Source organism: Caloenas nicobarica, chromosome 2 (genome assembly GCF_036013445.1).
Source record: "Caloenas nicobarica isolate bCalNic1 chromosome 2, bCalNic1.hap1, whole genome shotgun sequence".
NCBI lineage: Eukaryota > Metazoa > Chordata > Aves > Columbiformes > Columbidae > Caloenas > Caloenas nicobarica.
In genome coordinates this window covers 92,527,052-92,546,323 of record NC_088246.1, presented here as the reverse complement: position 1 = coordinate 92,546,323, position 19,272 = coordinate 92,527,052, and the positions used below count along the sequence as shown (strand labels likewise).

Sequence of the window (19,272 nt, the reverse complement as noted above, 5' to 3'; positions counted from 1 at the left end):
GAACATAAAAAGCAAATGTGATTTTGTTGTTTCATGCTTTGTTATGACAGCCTTTATGTAACCCCAGAATGGTGTTCTGTAGGACTTAGAAAAGAAGATGCTATCAAACAGCGAACATGTGTGCAATGCTGCTAGAGAGCAAGCTAACTTGCAATAGTGAAGTCACTAGGAGAGGATGAGTGAAAATGGAACAGCAGCAGGACCATGAATGTGCAGAGAAGATACTGAGGTGGTTTCTTCATGAAAGAAGAGCTGAAGGAAGGGGTCAGTAGCAGTGAGAGCATCACAGGGCCCACCGGTGGGTGCGAGAGGCAGGGGTGGGAAAGGCAGGAGCAGGAGGGACGCAGGCTGAGCACGTCCCTGCTCGGGTGCTTCACAGCAGGGCAGAAGTTACAGCTGAGGCAAGGCAAGTTAATTCAGGTTCTTGAAGTAACTGGAGTGGTGTAGTTTGCTAATGATGTGCATAGGGGAATATTAGGTTTTGTGCTTGTGCAGCTTTAGCATCTATTTGAAGATCGGGAAGAGTTCATTTAGATCTAGGAGCAAGAAAGCGAGACGAAAAAATGATGGAATAGATGACGAATAGAGCTACGAAATCAAGTTCCTGTGATTTAAAAGACCACCATTCATTTCTGGAGCTATGGTAACTGACAGTGTGCAGGCTCTGAATCAATCCACTTAAAAAATAAAGTATGTAAGCTAGCCTATTTATTTTCATAAAGGCACAAATTAGGAACATGCATATGGCTCATTACCGTGGCATGTGGCTCAGATGACCGGGGTAATTATTGAACTGTGGCAATTCATTCAACTTCTACCCATGGTAACAGGGACATTACAGACCAATGTTTTGCTTCTGCAAATTGGAATTTTTGTTTCTCTACGTATGGTTAGGACAGTCAGCTGCCTCCCTTGCCCTTATGCTGTCTGTATACATCAGGGACGGAGGACTAGAAAGAAGCACGTACTGAGGAGATGGGAATTAAGGGGAGACTTCAGGCTGTCAAAGTGAGAGAAGACAAAATTAAGGATGACTACACTACAATAAATGTTCTGTTATACATTGGGGTGAATGCATTGAAACAGGTATTTTGATCATAATGCAAAAGCCTCGGTACAAAACAAAAGTGAATGTTTATGGTAATCTTCCATTCATGTCATACAGAAAAGATGAATGTGTCCTTTTCCTTTCTGTTACTGGCAAATTAATCCAATGTCTGAATGTTCCCAAATATTTACAATCTGCCTGGGATGGGAGTTTCTTGCAGATAGCAATGTCATTGCTTGCATTCACCTTCTGACCCAGATTTGCTAAGTCTTGGTTGCTGAGGAAAAAACTCTCACTTCTGGGGCCAGAGAAGCTGATTGCATTTACCCTGGTCACTGAGCTGGGCAAGACACTTTCTGATAGGCAGAATATGCAAAGACATGAGCTCAAGCCTGACAGGAGAGAAGGGTTTGGGGAAAGAGGTGACCATTAACTGGAACCTAGGGAACTGTCACTGAGGCAAACAGGTGATAGGCGAGTCTGGCAGCATCTCCCTTTCCCCTTGCAGTCTCTTGTCAGAGTTTCTCACTGTCACTTTGCTTAGCCTGATCGCTCCTGTCTCTCTGTCCCTGCTTTGGCTGGCGGCTTGACCCGTCTGCAGTCTTTGCATCCCACAAACCACGACCAGAAAAGCAAGGTGAAGCAAACGGAGAGGGTCAGAGGGGAGCAGAGAAACTCCTGAAACGTCCAAGAGAGGCCGGGGTGGCCAACGCAGAGCAGGCACACACTGCAGTAACATAAGCCAGGCTCCCCAGCCTCTAGCTTGGTTCTCCTTTCACACGCAAGCCTAACAGTTGCTCTCCTGGGGAAAACGGCGCGAGGGGAATGTTTCCGAAGCAGCACACTGGGATTTTAACATGCCACCTGCATCGCCCCCAAGGCTGTGCCGCCAGGCCCGTCGCACCACTCGGGGTGCAAGGCTGAGGGTGCAGGGGGCCCCGCGCTGCCTGCCCCAGTGATGGGCTCGCACCGCTGCCTTGAAACACCCCACAGAAGCCTGCCTTGCCGTGCCTGCCCCATCACGGCCCTTCAGCCCCTTTCTGACCAAAGACACTACTAAGTTGTCTGCGTGGCCTCCAAGAAAATAAAGGCAACAAGAAGCAAGGCACACGCGGCAACGCTAGGTGCTGGGCAGGGTGTGTGGCTCCCGAAAAGCCTTCGTTCCCCCCGGGACTCAGCCTCGGGGGACAGCCGCCTGCCAAGCTCTGGCTTCTCCAAGTTTACGGCAAGAGAGGTGCAGGACGGTTTGCTGAGCCGGTGCTGGCCGCGGGGTTTGTGGCTCCTCTCTCCAGGGTTTCCCCATCCCCTCCTCTCCCCCGCCGCGGCGTGGGCGGCCGCCCCGGCAGTGCCCGCGGGGGCAGCCGCCGTGTTTGCATTTGTCCCGGCCAGTCACATGGAAACGGGTTTGCAGCGCCCCCGCCCCCGCCCGCACTCCCGGGCCGCCCGGGCCGCCGAGCGGGCAGCGGCCAAGCCGAGCCGCGGAGAGGCGAGCCGAGCCGAGCCGCTCGCCCCCGGGCGCAGCCCGCCCCGCCGCCCCCCTCCCCGCCCTGCCCCTTCCTCGGCAGGCACAGCCGAGCTGTCAGTACCCGCGGCGCGGCGTGGATTCCCTGCCGGCCCGGTAAGGCGGGCGGGGGGCGGCGAAGGGCCGCCGTGTGCCGGCTCGGCGGGGCATCCCCGCCCGCGGCCGGCTGGGGAGCGGGAGGCGGCGGCGCCCCTGGGCTGTGCCACCCGGCGGCGGTGCGGGGAGCGCGGCCGGGCGGGGGAGGTGGGGGTGAGGGAGGGGGCGAGGCCGGCTCTCACTCCTCTCCTCCCTCCCTCCCTCTCGACCCAACCCCGCCGCCGACCTTCGCTGCTGCCCCTCTGCGGGACCGCGTCCGGACCGGCGTGTCCCTTAAGAAGCGGCGAGGGAAGCCCGGCCATGGAGACCCTCGTACGCCCCGGGGCCAGCAAGCCTCCTAGCGGGTAAGCCACCCGCCGCGACCGGGGACGGGCCGGCCGTCGCTCGCTTCCGCGGGCAGGAGCGACTCCGGGCACCGGCAGCAGCCGCTGGCCGGCCGGCCTCAGCGCCTTCCCTCCCTCCTTCCCTCTGTCGGGGCGGCGAGCCGCCGAGGTCGGAGCCGGCGCACAGGTGTCTGCGCCCGCCATGCCGGGGGCAGCCCGCCCGGGGGGCGCTGGGCTGGCGGCGGGTGGAGTGAGGGGGCACGGCCGGGGAGCGGGGCGGCGGGGCGAGCTGGGATGAGGAAAGGTCAAGAGCGGGAAAAGGTGTCTGCTTCGCCTTTCCGCTTTGGTAGGGGCGTGCGGACCCCGCTGCCGTCGCTGCCGCTCCGTCTGCAAGACCGGAGAAGTTGGAGAGCGGGGTTTGCGTTTGGGGTTGGTTTCTTGCAGAGGGTTGTTCGGGCCGGCCGGGCGCGCTCCGGCCCTGCGGGGCGGCAAGCAGCCGCCGCTTGCCGCTCCCGTCCCGGGCCACCGCGGTTCGGAGCGGTCAGGGGAGGCGGGCGCTGCGGGTTTTGGGGAAGCCCGCGGGCGCCGGCGTCGCTTCTCGCCCTGTGTGCCCGTCTGCGTGTGTGCGAGTAGCTGCCAGAAGCCTTTGAAAGGTTTATTGAGTTGTCCCAGCCGTGGGTCCCTCAGCCTTACCGCGCGGCCGCAGCAGAGGAAAGAAAAGCGCTGCCAATCTGGGATTAAAAATGCCGAAAATTGCCGGGGGGGGGTCGGTGACCGCGGTGCCGGCCGGGCCCCGGGCGGGCGCTGGGCGGCTGCAGCTCCCGGTGCCTGCTGCCTTTGGTGACAGGCACCGCTCTGGCAGCAGTAATGGTAAACAGCGACCAGCCCTAGCGTAAAACACAGGTGGATTCGGGTTTTTTCAAGAGAATAAATAAATACAGAATGTGCCACCAGTGAATTCATTAGTCCATTAATTAAACGATGAGAGCAGCAGCAAGAGGAAGTCCTAAGTGATCTCTTTTGTCAGAGCAGAAGCTGGGCAAGTTTTAAGAGCTGTGCTGTCTGCTTGGTGCAATTTACTGCTCTACTTCACACTGTCTGCACGGGCTGAAAAAGACTGTGATTGCTTCAGCAGCTATTTTAGTTCTAACGTTTATGTCCTAAATTAATTTTCAACTAAATAGATGACAGCTCTAAGTAGGTGCTAGTGGGCTACTGTAGTTTTGTTAGGTTTTATTTCCTTAGTTTCTGTGTTTGATAGGAAGTCTGGTAGTGCCTAACTCAGAAAGTAGAACAGGGAGGTATGAGTGAAGATGCCATTACAGAGCCATAGTAATGAAACCGTATGCTGCAATGTTGCTTTGATTTGCAGAGCATGACATAGCTTGCTACTCTGTAAATAAAATGCTTAATTCGAGTTGAAAATGAGCCTGTTTGATCATGACGTTTAAGCTAACCTTTATAAAAACAGTGGATATAATGTGCCTCCCCTCTCTATTTAGAGAGTAATAGCGTAGCTGCTTTCTAAAATTCTGACGAAGATAAGATCTAGGATGCCAATTTACATGTGTGCTTTGAACTAGCATTTCTCAGATGCAGTGCTGATTAAAAATTTGTCTTGATTGCTAGGTATCCAAAGATTCATTAAAGAGTTTGAATTTGGAACGAGAAAGTGTGGTGTTAGTACATCTCAGAGATGAGCACTGGAGTCTGAGGGCATTTCTGAACAAACCTCCTCAATCCCACGTAGCCAGTTTCATCTGTGTAAACTAAGCTATCACATATATGAGCAGAAATTACAGAAACTGCATTAACTTCAGTCAGATCACTCCTGATACAGCTCAAAGAGGCTTATCCAGTCCTAAGGTGAAGATGCGTTTGTGATATTGTATAGCAAAGCACGTGGGTGCTAATCCGCTCCCGTGGAAGCTGGTGGGAACGCTGTGTGCACCGATGGAGACTGCCTGTCTGTTTCCTCTGAGCTGATTTCAGCCTTGAAATACTGCTCGTTGTCTTTTCTTGCAAGTCAGAGGTTCCCAGCCTGGAACCCCTGAGCAGCCTGGTCTAGTGGAAAGCGTCACTGCCTGTGGCAATGGGGTTGGAACTAGGTGATCTTCAAGGTCCCTTCCAGCCCAAACCATTCTGTGATTCCACGTGCCCGTGCTGTCAGCAGTGGGTTTCACTGAACAGTTCGTAATTCCCAAGTTGCTAACGTCCGTACTGGCAACCAGTGGATATCTGGTCCGTAATCAGGTTTTACTCGTTCAGTGAGGAAGTCCAGTAGGGCCAGGAAAATGCAGCAAGAAGACAGCTTAATCTGTTCTTGGTTCCCGTGCGAATTCAGAGCTGAGCTGCGTCTATGGAGCGGGAACGCCAGCTTTTAAGGCCACTGTGACAGAGATACCTTCCTTGCATGGCAGAAATGCTGTACACATTTCCAGCTAATTGAGTGGGTTAACTTGCAGTTATGAAAGCAAGAGGTTAAAATGACTGCAGCTTCACAGTTTTTAACAAAATTTGGGCAGAGCTATTTTGTCTCTGTAAATCATTAATGCAACTTTACGAGTTTCCCTTGTTAAACAGTGAAAAAATGTATCGTTTGGTACAGGGTAGAGCAGCTCTGCTGTGTGCTTTACACAGATAAATTAACCACATGTGTTTCATGGCACAGCCACTTAAGAACTGCACATTTGAAAGCGGGGTACTGTTTTTGTTTTGTTTTAAATGGCAAAGGAAAAATGCAGTTTGTGCTGGTGTTGCAAGGTTTTTCCCATTTCTCAGTTTCAAAAATAATTGTAGACTTCAGTACGAAGAATTTTATTATTACTAACTGCTAGACTGCTAGCAAAACTGCTAGTTTTGTAAAGCTTTACCAAGTCCATAATGCTTTATTTAATTAACATTTATTTTAGTTTATGAAGATGAACTTAGACAATCAGTAGCAGAAGCAGAAATTAGGATTTATTATTCTGTGGTCACGCAACAGGTGCTAGAAGAGAGAAATACAGTAGTTTAAAACCTACTGCTTTGGTGGCTGCATATGCTCTTCATTAGGGAAAGCAGCAATAGGCCTCCGTGGGTGTCTTGGTTGCTGACTTTTTTGACCATAGTGTGCTGTCATTGACCTACCTTGGTCGTAAGTGGCATAGGAGGCTCAAGTCAAAAATGAGACTTACAGGATCAGTTCTTTTCCGCTCCATTAGGAGCTCCACAGAGTGCAGAGCATCTTCCCCTGTCACTGGAAGCATCTCCACCGCCCATGGGAACCAGCGGTTCCTGGGTCCTTCTTCACGCCTTTACATCTGAGCACAGAAAAGCTTCCTCTGGAATCTTAATGAAATGTGAGGAAAGCCTCTGTGTTAAACAAGATATATGAGTGCTTTCTTTAAGTAGAACCTTTATTTTCTGTGCTGCAGCTTCCTTCCCTGTCTCACAGGGCCTTCTAGTACTGATACATACAGGTACACCTAACACACTGACTTTGGAGGGACTCATCTCCTGGGTTGAAGTGACCCTGGAGTCAGATAAAGGCTGTGAAACATCAGTAATGCTTACATGCAGAACCTGGAAAAGCAAACCCCCAGGTACAGGGCAAGTTGTGGATCTCAACTTCTTGAAGTTGTGTATCTCAGCTTCTTGAAACTTTTTCCTTTTATTTTATGCCACGTAGTTAAGCGGGTTACTTTGTGAAACTGCACATCCAGCTTAAAAAAAAAAAAAAGGGGGGGGCGGGGAGAAAAAAGCTGTTATCATGCTTATGTTTAGCATATTGTTTGTAAACCTTGTCCTGTAAAGCCTGGAGGGAACTGTTGTCTGCAGAACATCTATCTCTATCTCACCTTCAGATGTTACAAGATTTAGGGTACACAGGAAGAGCTAAATAAGTAATCTGTAAATCAAAATTGGAAAACTGGGCAATTAGTGTAAGTCTCCCTTGCTTTGTATTTATATGAGATTTCAGTGTAATGTGCATAGTACTGAATTGCAAAGAACGGTGACTGTAATTAGAAATGTGAACAGCCACGTGGTACCTGCTTCGAAGGTTGTTGCCTGGGCCCACTGCAAGAGTGACACTTGTGCTTTTGGCTTTATCCTTCATGTTGTGGCTCAGTTTGTATGTGCACTGCTCCCGCAGAGTTCGAATGGTGCTTCTTATGTGCACAACTGAGACGAGGGACTTCTCTGTAATATATTTTTCTGGTACCACAAGCAACATTAGCCCTGTCATCCTCTCACAGCTACTGTGGGTCCAAAGTATTTATTTTTGTGGCAGTGGAGGTATGTCACCTTAAATAAAGGTCTGGTAATGGTGAAAGAACTATGCTTGCTATTGCATAAAATAAAACAAGGCAATTTTTACTGTGTTTTGCATCTCTATTTGAATATAACTGTTGACCTAATATACTGGAAGACATTTGTGTTTTCAGTCATGACTAATATCTCAGGATCGCTGAAGACAACTAATTGTAAGAATAAGCTAAATTGTGAGAAAAACACAATGCAATCCAGTCCTGACAGCTGTTCTTTCTGAATTCCATTTTCCTGTTTCTCTTGTCTTACTTTCCCCCTTTTTTTTCTTTTTCCTTTCTTGCAGAAATTTGTTAGTCTTGTACCAGAATAGAGGATGAAATAGATAGCTTCTTGAAGTCTCTTCTATTTCTTGGCTGTCTAGAAGGTTCAGGATTTGTTTTCACTCTCCCAATCATCTCTCATAATTTTCTTTCCCATAGATATATTTTATGTTTTTTTAGTCTTTTTTTTTTTTTTTTTTTACGGCTCCTGCCACTGTTAGATGAAATTGAGCCTTCTCTTTCCTGTTGTTGCCTGTCTCATTTGTTCTTCATGTCTTTCCCTTGTAATTCCTGCTTCATTTTTTCTGCAGGTTTTGCTCCTGTAAGTTCACATCTTAGTCAAATTGCTTGTCTTTATGAAAGTGCTTTGCTGCTCAGCAGGAGGTAGCGCTACATTTCGATGGGACAGATTTCGCTTGCCACCCCATCTGGGCAAGCTGCACCAATTACAGTGAATTTTCCAGGATGCTGCACTAGATAAAGTTGAGGAAAGGAAGGGTTAGCTACAGTTTAGAGCATTCACATGGGTTAAGTTTTAGATTATGCCGACCATTAAGGAAAGCAACTTCTTAAATATTTATTTTGAATTCAGTTCAGTAAATACCTGGCTGCTTTGTGCATAGTTAACCTTGCTAGAGAAGTTGTTTATTATTTTTTGCTGAGTAATTCAGATCACAGTACAACTGATTAGGGCCAGAATGAAGGTATTTTTTTTGCCTTCAAGGGAATGAGAGTTTCTTGTACATGCGTATATATTCTTAAACATCTGTGGTGTTATAAATATTAGTTAAGACTCCTATTGTCACAGACTTCGGTTATCTTGCAAGCGTTGATGAGGGCTTCCTAATGATATTACTTTACGTTAAAGAAATACATGTAGGAGACACCATTTTATTTATATAGGTAAAAGTGTGAGCACATTTATTTGACCAGCTCTGAAAGCAGATGGGAGGCCTGTGGCAAAGTTAGGGAAATACCTCGCTTCCTCTGAATCACAATTTGGAGCCTTAACAAGTGTTCCCCTGTGTCTGGCCTTTAGCTACTACTCTGTTAGCATCAGCAAGCACTTGATTTTCTGGCAACGACTATGTTCAGTATACTGCAGCTTTTTGTGTTGCCCTGGCATTGTGATTTCCATGAAAATTGACAGCTTTCACACTTTAATGCTGCTTCTAAGAGATGAGGGGGTCTGTAGAAATTTATTTTTCTGTAGCGGCTTAAGCCAGTTCTTGCGTTAGACTTTGAGAATGGGAAAGGCTTAAAATCTGTTTTCAGCTAAAATTGTGATTTAAAGATCTTTTAAAAGCAGCCGCATTTCCAGCTAATGGAAATTAAAACCTTTATTAACATATTAATCTTCTTAATGTATAGAGTGTTTCCAGAGCTGTTAGTCACCCAGTGAGCCAGGCTGCTTATCATTCAATAAGTGATGCTGGGAATAGTATATTGTTGTCATAGTTTCAGCATGAGAGTGTCAGTGATGAGCCAGGGACTTAACCCATGCCAAGGAGTGAGTCACAAGGATTGCGTGGCAGGGCCACACTGCAGTAGCACTAACACACAGCATTTCGTGCCCCCTTTAGTCCCCTCGCACTAGAAATGTCTCTTCAGTTTTGTTGTTCCTCCAGCTAATGAGCAGACTAAGATGCTGTGCATTTGTGCAGAGTAGTCACTGCAATCAGAGAAATGGGAAAGAAAATGGACTGAGAATGTTTATTTTTTTTCTGTTCCTTTGTTCTTACTCTAGCTTCCAGATAGAGAGTGTCCATGGAACAAAAAAATTAATTTCCTACTGCTGACGCTGTAAACTCAACCCGATATTTGCATGTTAAGCTGTATTTTGTGTGTTCCTTGGGATGTGTTGTATGGAAGAGAGTCGTGAGTCTCGAGTCTCCTCTGACAGTTTCAGTAGTTTCAGTGATGAAATGGGAGATACTAAGCTTTCTCTGGTAGTCAAAAACCAATACGACCCTGGTATACTCTTTTTTTTTTTTTTTTTTTTAAAGGCTGTGAGCATCATTGAAACAGGTAGGAGAGGTGTAATTGAAGTGAGAACGTGGTGTGGGTCGGGCCCGCGGTACTTGCAGAGATGGCAGTAGACAGACCGTGTTTTCAGGTTTGGTTCTGCGACCTTCAGTGTCTTATTTTTATTAAAGGTGGTTGGCCTGTGCAATAGTTAGAAGGTTGGTCTGTGAGTTGCTCTCTTTCCATGTTACTGTGGCATATGCAAAGAGAAACGGCTCAGGAAGGTGTGATGGAGAGTCCCTCACCTAAGTAATCAGCAGCCAGGTAATTAGGGAGCTTGCTTACAGAAAACCCACTCTCAAGGACCTGCTTGGCACAGAAGGGGCTGAGGATTAAACCTGAGGTAGCTTTTACTACCTCAAATTGCCGAGACCACCTGACAGCCTGAAGTCCTCACTTTTTCTTCGAGCAAGAAGCCAGATAAATGCAAACCTCGCTATTCCTGAAGCTGTTGTGTTGCAGTCAATGTTTCCATAGCGAGCTCTCGCAGTTTCCCAAAGGCTAGAAGAAAATACAGACTTTCTGAGCCATCTGCGTTTTGTGGTGCTAACAGCACCTTTCCTTTACTCAATTCCTTTACTCAATAAAATAAACAGATAAGACACAGAAGTGGAGCTTGAGGAAGATAACTAGATTTTATGTTATCAGCGTTCTAAATATAGTTGTATTGTAAGGTACCAATCCAGAAGTACTTAATCACATAGGTGTTACTTTATGTTTTCAGCAAGAGTGACTAACAAGCAGTATGATTCTCTGTCTGCCATACCTGTTTTCCTTCACTGTGTGTTGGGTTTTATTTATATTAATGCATGCTGAGCCGATCGACTGTTACTGATGTTTTATTGTGAAGTTGAGCTAGAAGGGTAGAGCTCTAATTTTTTGGGTATCAAGGGTTAATCACTTCTTTTTCTTATTTTTTGAAGACCACACAAATGCATAGAGGTTTAAGATGGGTGTCACTGATGGTTGATGAGATGCTTTCTGAATTTGCAAACATCGTTTTAATAAACATATGTGTTACCATTCATAGTAAGATGATATAAAACATCTTCATATTAGTACTTTTTTGTTAATAATTTTTTGATGGTTTAATTCTAGTTTAATTCAACTAGAGAAGAATAAAATTCAAGGGCCTCCATACAAATGCACTATTGATGATCAGTTGCCACCACCTCCCAGGTCTGATGGTCACTCCTGTTAGTCTGCTTCTCCTCTGAAAAGGCAGTTTGTCTTTTTGGGGTGAGACTGCTGGGCTTCTCCTTGGTACTTGAGTTACGTGGTGTCAGGAGATGGTGTGATGGTGATGTGAGCAGGAGTTTGTCCTCCAAGGCTGCATGGAGGTCTTTGTGCTGCGTGGTATATAAGAGACACCAGAGGCAGAATCAGCTGGGTCAAAGCCGACCTCTCCAGTGACACCAGAGGAAAGCTGCAAAGAGCTCTGTTTTAGATTATCTAGATGACATTTGATTTAAAAGCCTGCGCCTTCCTTCCCACCCCACACATCCCACAGTGGGCATTCTCCTGTGCTCACCCCGCAGGTCTGGTAGGAGCTATGGCAGTGGCTTTCTGGTGTAAGAGAAAATAAAGTAGTGAACTCTTTTCAAGACCTTTTAAATAGCAAGGTTTTTTTTTTTTTTTTTCTCTATTGTGTAGGATTATTTGAGGGTATAATAAGCATTATTTTTTTCCTGCTTTAGCAGGTTCCAAAAAGATAATAAAAGCTCCAAGTTAGTTTATAATAAAACATATTTAATTTTTATTCATAATTCGGTGCCTAGATGGCTTTTCTTTCTGTATTTTTCTTTTCTGTTTGAGGTGAGTATTGTGCATGTGCAGCAAAATTAACCACCTACGTAAATACAACAAGGGCAGTATGTCTGATCTTAAAGTGCATGGGATATGTGTTTTCCCTTCTGTTTTTTGTCTGAGAGTGCCACAAGGGGCATTTCTGACATCAGTAAACAGTTTCAGCCAAATTGGAAGAAAAAACTGTTTTCTGTGCTTTTCTTCGATCTTTCCTCCTCTGGCAGAGCTTTATTTCTGAACGGTGCAGCAATGGTTCTGGGTGTTGATGCGGGAATGAATATCTTGGTGCAAGTCCAGATTCCTGCTTGCCTTTTTTTTTTTTTTTTTTTTTTCCTTTGAGTAACTTCTCATGGTACTTTCATGGATACCGAATAAATTACTCCTGGGTTCCTTGGGGGTACGGCTCATGTTTCAGTGTCAGCACAGCTTTCTCTGCCCTGACGGGGTTCACGGTGTTGCTCGCGGTCGCTCTGCCGAATGCTCTGGTCTGTCCCTGAGGGGACAGGGCTTTCTCCTTGGGAAGGAGACCAGCCTTCGGCTCCTGCCATGATTAAAATCTTGGTACTGTGACACCTTCAGGTGCTCGTAAGACTGACTCTACCGATTCATTAAACACAGCAACAAATAGGTCAGATCATGTTGCTGAACTGCCAGTGTTGTAATTAACATGATTATGTATTTTGCTTGCTTTTAATTACCTGTGTTTCTCTGCCTGTGCTGAACTGAAGAGTCACTTGGTCATCTCATAGCAACTCAGAGGAGCATCACATGCTCAAATAATGTTACAGCATCAGATGTGCATAAACTTATGCTTTTCGAGACATACAGTCTTCTTACTGTCTTGTTTTCTGGCTCCTTAAGGTCTGCTGTGCAGCTTCATTCCCCGGGTAGTGCCTTGTCCAGAGGGGGACAGACTGGGACCAGTTTCTGTCCTCAGTGGGTCCCAAACCCTTTGTGTACCCAGGGACGCTGCGGATCCTCCAGCTCTGGTCTGTGGGCCATAGTGGATGTGCCTGAGGTCAGCCCGGCATGGGGATGCTGGGGAGAAACCAGAGCGTGCCAGGGCATCCTCCCCAAAATCCATCAGGGCTTTTATAAACCAGAAGATAGCTCTACTCTCTCACCTACATTACTAAGTCGAGGATTGCTGTCTTCAGATCAGGTCTGTTATTCTTGAATATGTGTAAATGCAGAATTACTTTCTTCTTACTAAACCTGGCTCTTCCATTGTGAGACAGAGACAGATGTATCCGTGTGTGATGGACAGAGAGTCCAGGATCAAACTTAAGAAATAAAAAAAGGACAACAGCTATGTCTCACCTTTTATGTGGCTAGTTACAGAAAAGTATTTTATCTTAAAATCGGAGATTTCTGGATTTTTCAAGTTACTGTGTATTTAGTACAAGGATAAAAAGTTATACTGTAGTTTTAAGTAATAAATTGAATTGTCTCTTCATTTCAAGTCCTGTAGATTGTACCAACTTTGTAAAACTATCTAGAAGGACTATCTAAGCATAGTCCTAGAACTATATGTTGATGATTAAACCATTTCATTACAAAAGTAAAGTTGCTTTTCTTCCGAATTTCTAAGCAAATACAAGATAATTAAATTCCCATTCCAACTGCTGCATGGATTTGTAAGAACAGAATACCTTCCTGAAAGAGCAGTTAGTTATCCTGCAACTAGTATTTACCCAGTTTTCAACCTCACAGGTATCAGGAAGCACTTTTCTAAACAACATGGATTATACTTTTGGTGAAGAATTTTTCTTTCTGAAGAAAACGAATTCTGAATTTTGGAGATAATCGAATATCAATGGGTGTGAGCTGTTATTTTATTTCTTTGTTTTTAGTAGTTCTATTTTGCAATCAGAAAACAGTGTCTTGGTGGGTTTTATCACTTGATGCCAGGATCACAATACAGGGTCATCCCTTGCTTGGCTCAGCCATGTTGTTTCTTTCAAATTTTTTTTAAGGTTTATTTTCCTTCAGCCTCATATAAGGCAAGCCAGGGATTTGATTTTTTTTTTTTTTTTCTGAGAAGCATACTTTTAAAAAAAAAATTTTTTTAAGGATGTTAGTGTAGTATTGTACAGTATTGTACATTATTGCTGGGCAGACTCAGAGTCTGTCTGTTCGCATGGTTTATTGGACTCTGTTGGGACGGAGAGGGAGAGTTTGCTTGCACTTGCCAGAGAGTGAAGAGCAGCAAAATCACTGGTTCATTGTTTAACGCAATATTAGAAATGGGGCTTTGGTCAGCTGCTCCGAAGCAGCTTGAATTTATATGACCCGTTTAGCATGGAGGAGAGCAGGCATGGCTGCACTCCCATTGCCTTAATATTCTGTTTTAGAGCCGAAGGGCCTGTGGAGTTGGGTTCTGCTCTGTTTCACTTGCCGGTCGAGGTGTGCAGATCCCGCGCAGCTTGGCTGAAATCTCCGGGTCTGCTCCTGCGGGGAACAGGTGGGAGAGGGACCAGCACGGGCTTCGCTTGGGCAGAACAGTGAAATAGTTGTGGGTGCACACTGCCCTTGTCTCTTCACTGGGGTTCTGGTTTATATTTTATCTTGAAGTAACAAAAATTGAGTATCCCATTATAAAAGACACCGGTGGGTTTGTGTGTTTAGGTAAAGATAGGTGAGTTCAGTGCCTGGATTCCCCTGTATTCTCCACCTCTGGTTGCTTTTCTTTGTTTACATGACGGTAAACTTCAAAGTGCCATCTTTCTACTAGTACTTTACAGCTAAAGACCTCTTGGACACTAACAATGTATTGTTCATACTGGTTAAGGAGGTCACTTGTTTCTGTTCTCACTTGTTCTTTTTGCAAGACCAGATAGTCCTAATATTTTTTTGAAAAGCCCACAACTTCTCCTGCTGTTATGCCTGCCTTATTTAAGAATACTGCTCATCTATATAATTGTTTATTATTGTGTATTCTCAAATTAGCCATAGTTATTTTGGAATGAAATCTCTTTGCATTCAAGTGGTTAAATGCCATACTTTTTCCTATTAAAATCAAGATCCAGGTCTAGTGGAAAATATTTTACAAATATAAAAGTGCCTGAAGTATAAAACCTGTTTATACAGATACTGTGGGTTTCTTGCCATGAAAAGCACCGTAAATTTCCCATGCTGCTTCATTTTCATATGGAGTTACTTGGAAAGAAATATTGCTTGCGGTGCATTGCCAATTATTTATGTACTAATTTGCTACCTGAGAATAATTTCAGATTTTAATATTCAGTTTAGTATTGAAGTGATAGGAGGGGAAAAAAGTCTTAAACTACTTCATATTTTACAGTTTAGTTTAAATTTACCTGGAAAAAACCTGGCAACACTGATTTTTTTCTTTTTTTTTGGATTGGGGGGGATCAGTGAGAATTAACCTTTTAAAAAAAAATGGTGTATGTGTAAACAGTTCTCAGTCATTGTTTTTTAATGTAAATTCCCACTCAGCTGTATTGTTACAGGACAATATGTAAAATATTAAGCTGTCTTCATGTAAGTAGTCTCTGTGCGCAAAGCCAAATTTGAATAGGAGGCCACGTACAATGACTGGGGGCAGAGCTCTGCTCTGCCATCGCTAGGGAGGATGTGCATGTCATCCTCTGGTACAGATCAGCCCTTCAAGTGAATGATCCCAATAGCTGAAAAGGGAAATATATTCTCTTGCTTCTCTTTTGTAGGTTATCTTTTGTTCTTCAGGCTTTTGATTAATCTCGGAAAAATAATCTAGCCTATGCTGTTTCTTTTTATCCCCGAGCAGATGGTAATGAACATGTCATTAGCATGGAGACTGAATTTTCTCTTCCTGGCTCGGCCAAGAAGGGAGTAGGCAGGTTTACTTGGGAAAATGTGATGGAAAAGCTCAGATTGCAAAGAAACCCCTCATGCCCTGTTGAGCACCTGGCTATTCCTGGGCAAGAGCATTCAAATATTTATAAATCTTTCATAAGCATTGTTTATTTGAAGACAAAACCCCAAGTCAGCAGCAGGGGTTTTCCTGCATTAAATTGCTTTCACCAAGCCTTATTTAAGGTTAAAACCTTAAAACTCCCTGGAAAGGCTTTTCTCAATTTTCTGTGCTGCTTTTTTCTTTTACCGAGGATACCGTCACCACGTACAGAAAGAAAAGCGGTAAGTTTGGTGGCATTTAAGTGTACTACAGTGATGCAGTTAAGAGACTGAAAATAGTACTGTCTTATCTTCCAGCAACCAGACAAATTTTCTTGTGAAATTTGGAGAACTGAATGGATTGGAGACTTCATGTTCTTTTTGTGCCTTCTGAGGTGCCTGTGATTTGTTCCCATGGTGCTTATTGCAGAAGACACCTCAGTTCTTCGGAATTAAATTATATAGGCATAGAGAGGTCCACACAGGAGCTGTTTGGGATGCTGCTTTGTGTGATATTGCTGAGTGCAACTGCTTGGGAGCTGTGCAGGGGAGGTTTAGGACACCGATGCTTCACACACAGCTTTAGCCCTTGCCTACAGGTAGTCTCAGTATCCAGCCTTTGTACCAATCGGTAGCACAAGGAAGAATGAGTGCGTGGCACTGATCCATTTACTGCCCGTAGAATGAAGTAGATTTTTCTTTGATCGTACTGGTTTGCTTGTCTCTCTCGGCATTTGAAAGCAAACGTGTGACTATTTTAGGATTCTTTGAAAATTGCAGCCTAGGTCTGAATTAATGTCTTTGTATTTCACACGGAGTTGCAGATGGAAGATTAAAAGCAGTGCTTTGGGCAACGTGTGTTGAGTAATATTGAAAATAAGAGCTACTGCTTGGGACCTTGCTTTTGGAGTCAGCGTGTCCACTGTGTCATACAGCTGTGCCGTTCCTTCCAGGATTGTTCTGCAACCTATTTACATTGAGCAAATGTTGCAGTCATGGTTGGATTTATGAGGATAATGATCTGACAGACCATGCAAGCTTATAGCTTATAAAACTTGCTGTACACAGGGAAACTGAGCGCTCCTCGATGAAACATTCCTTATTTATGGGGGTGGTACTGTGAGTTGAAACAAAATTTGGGAGGTGGCTTGTGTTCTTCAGAAAGCATGTGGAAGATGAGGAGTGAGGGATATCAGTTTTTATTGCTGCGTGGTAGGGTGCGGCCATGTTGACATCTGATGCAGACTCAAAATTACCTGAAATTCTGTACTGGCTTTACAGCTTGGTGCTTACGAGACACGATCAGAGTATTTCTGTGGTTTGGCAATGGTGCCTGCTGATTTCACAAGTGATGGCATTCGGATCTTCGTGGTTTTATTAAAATTCTCTGAAAGTACATGTATGTCCCTGGGAGCTCAGAGTAAATAGAGAAAACACTGGAAAAAATGAAACTGCCCCTTGATAATGAAGTTTATTCCTCCTGGCCTTATGTTAATTCTCTCTCGCAAGCTTCTAATTTTGTGACATGACAGGACAATCGTGCATTTGAATTTGTATCTGGAGTAAAGTTATCGCTGCTCGGAGGCTGCGTTATAAAAGCGTTGGAAGGAGCTCCCTCTGCCAGGGTTGGTGTCTGACGGCCGCGCTCTGCTCGGTCTCCTGCTCTTTGGTCCTTCCAGGCCTGGTCTTGGCAGAGCTGTGACTGCCCAGGTGGCTTCAGCAGCGCTTTGGTGTCTCTAATGGTGTCCTGAATGCTGGTACCAGCCCATAAGGTCCAGAACCCAGCAGCCCCAGAGAGCGTGTGTAAAGACACGGCTGGGCATATGATAAAGGGGAGGTTTAGAAGTGCACAGCGATGTAAATCGCTTTCCTTAAGCTGCTTGTCTTTTTCTTGTTGTTTTTTTTCCCCTGGCACCTTTCGGTTCTCTCTGCAGAAAGCAGAGGGGAAAAATGTGTTGACGAAAGAACAAGTTAACTTGTGGAGGTGTGATAATAATCATAAAGTTTTACGTTATTAGATTTAAATTTTACGATGATTGTGTTTACAAACACTTAAAAACCCTTGATTTAGGCTTCTAGGTAGGATTTAGGTAAGAGTAGAACTACTTCTTTTTCTCGCTTTGTCTGATTTCAGCTCTTTCCAAACTTAGACAATATGACTGTATTCTGATTCACGCATTTGTAATTACGTAAAATTGCTAGCAAGCCATATGACCTCTGGTTACAGATCTAAATATTGGCATCAAATCACTTATTATGTCTGAGTGCGTCTCTGTGCTTAAATCAGTCTGTAATTCATAATGAGCCGTCTTTATTACAGTTTGCATAAATAAATGTATTCTAATAGAACAGTATTTCAATGAACACTTCAGTGAGAGAACTGATAATGCACTTATTTTTTTACACAGAAAAAGTTTTTCCTTTTAAATAGCATTTAATACTCATTGCCTTAGATTATTTTTGTCACAAAGTGGCTCAATTGGCATGTACATATTCAGTAGATGGAGTTATATTGATTTAGTACTTCAGTACATTACTTTTTTCACCCCATCTAAAAACTTCTTAACAGTCAAAACAAGTGAATGTTGTGTAACTTTGTGATACCATTATATAAGTCATGACCTTCTGTTTTAGTAATGAAATTAAATGTAATATATAAAGAGCAGAGACCTTTTCATCTATAGAGCCAACTTAGTGAAAGTTCAGAACTTTACTGGTGGCAGTTTCATTTTCTAGTAAATCTGAAAGTAATGTTTTAATGTCCGAATCCCATTTTAAAAAATCTACACTTGTGAAAATATGAGATTTTTCATTTTATACAATAAAAATACATGGCATATCTTGCATGTTTTGATTTTGTAGTAAAGAAATTCTAGTTTAAATAACCTGCAGCAAGTTGTCTTTTAGAGAAAGAGGAGGGGGAAAATTGCATAATTTTTTTTTCTTCTAGATTAAGTTTTAATATTTTTTTCCTCTTTCAAATATTTCCTGAAATGACCAAATCAAAGAGACTTTTGTTCTGTGAAGCCTGCTTTTGATTAATTTGACAGAGTTTGATTTACCTACTTAATCTGAACCATGCCTCCTCCTTATCGTGTAAAGTCGCTTACTGTTGCTAAATATACCCATGTATTTTAAAGAAGCAAAGCCGTGCGTGAGTACGACCCATTCAGAGCAGGGTTGTGGGGTAGGGAGGGACCTGCTGGTAACCTGAGAACAAGAGCAGATGCTAAATTAGCAGCTGGATCGTTAGTAACGAGCCCACAAATGTCTGCTGGGAAATGATCTTCTTTGGCCGCATGTAGCGTGGGTGTGTGGGTTATTCAGAGTTAGTAGCATCTAGTTGCTCTTTACTCATGACTCAAAGGCAAGTCATGGAGCCATGAGGAGTTTTATTTGTGGAGTGACTGGCGACTTGTTTTCATTGAAAGTGGAGGCTGGATTTATAAATCGTTATTGTTGTGCAGCATTTTTTATTAAGACATGAAGTTGGAAAGTGACTGCATGTGCAAGGAGATTACTAGAAGTGTTTTAGTTACAGAGTTAAGTAAAAAACTAAAAAAACCTGTGGAAAAGCCAATAATATTATAAGGGCATCATTAGTAATCGTAGGGTTATGTTCTGTTTCCACCTTTAACATAAATAGGTATCGACCATTGACTGCAGCCAGAAATAGATGAGATCGTGACTGGATGAGACCCTGAATTGTGATTGAATAGCGGTGACTAGTAAGTGTATTAAGTGGTAGTAAAGCAGGAGAATCCGAATAAATAAACTATCGGCAGGGAAAACAAACCAAACCAAACAACAAACTTAGGAGAGTTGTCAGAAAAGTGCTGTTTATCTGGGAGACAAAACTTTAGTTTGTCTAAGTCTCTTGCTAATAACGTACTTTGAAATCTATGCAAATATTCAGTGCAGTTTGCCTGCAGTCTGCTCCTTCGTGCCCCCCAGCCCCAGCACACCTTTCCCACTGCAATACTG

The 19,272-nt window shown here is 44.2% G+C and overlaps 1 protein-coding gene across 2 annotated transcripts in view; it reads left to right on the top strand.

Moving 5' to 3' along the window:
* Positions 1-2,496: 2,496 nt before the first annotated feature.
* LOC135985291 (protein cordon-bleu-like) overlaps positions 2,497-19,272 on the top strand; it is a 119,381-nt gene continuing 102,605 nt past the window's right edge. The window contains exons 1-2 of one of the 2 annotated variants that reach the window (XM_065628431.1): positions 2,497-2,666; positions 2,945-3,010. In XM_065628431.1, the coding sequence (XP_065484503.1) occupies positions 2,967-3,010 (44 nt within the window). In that variant the 5' untranslated portion in view covers positions 2,497-2,666; positions 2,945-2,966. Of the gene's footprint in view, positions 2,667-2,808; positions 3,011-19,272 lie in introns of those variants that run through there. The other variant, XM_065628433.1, reaches the window with a different exon arrangement.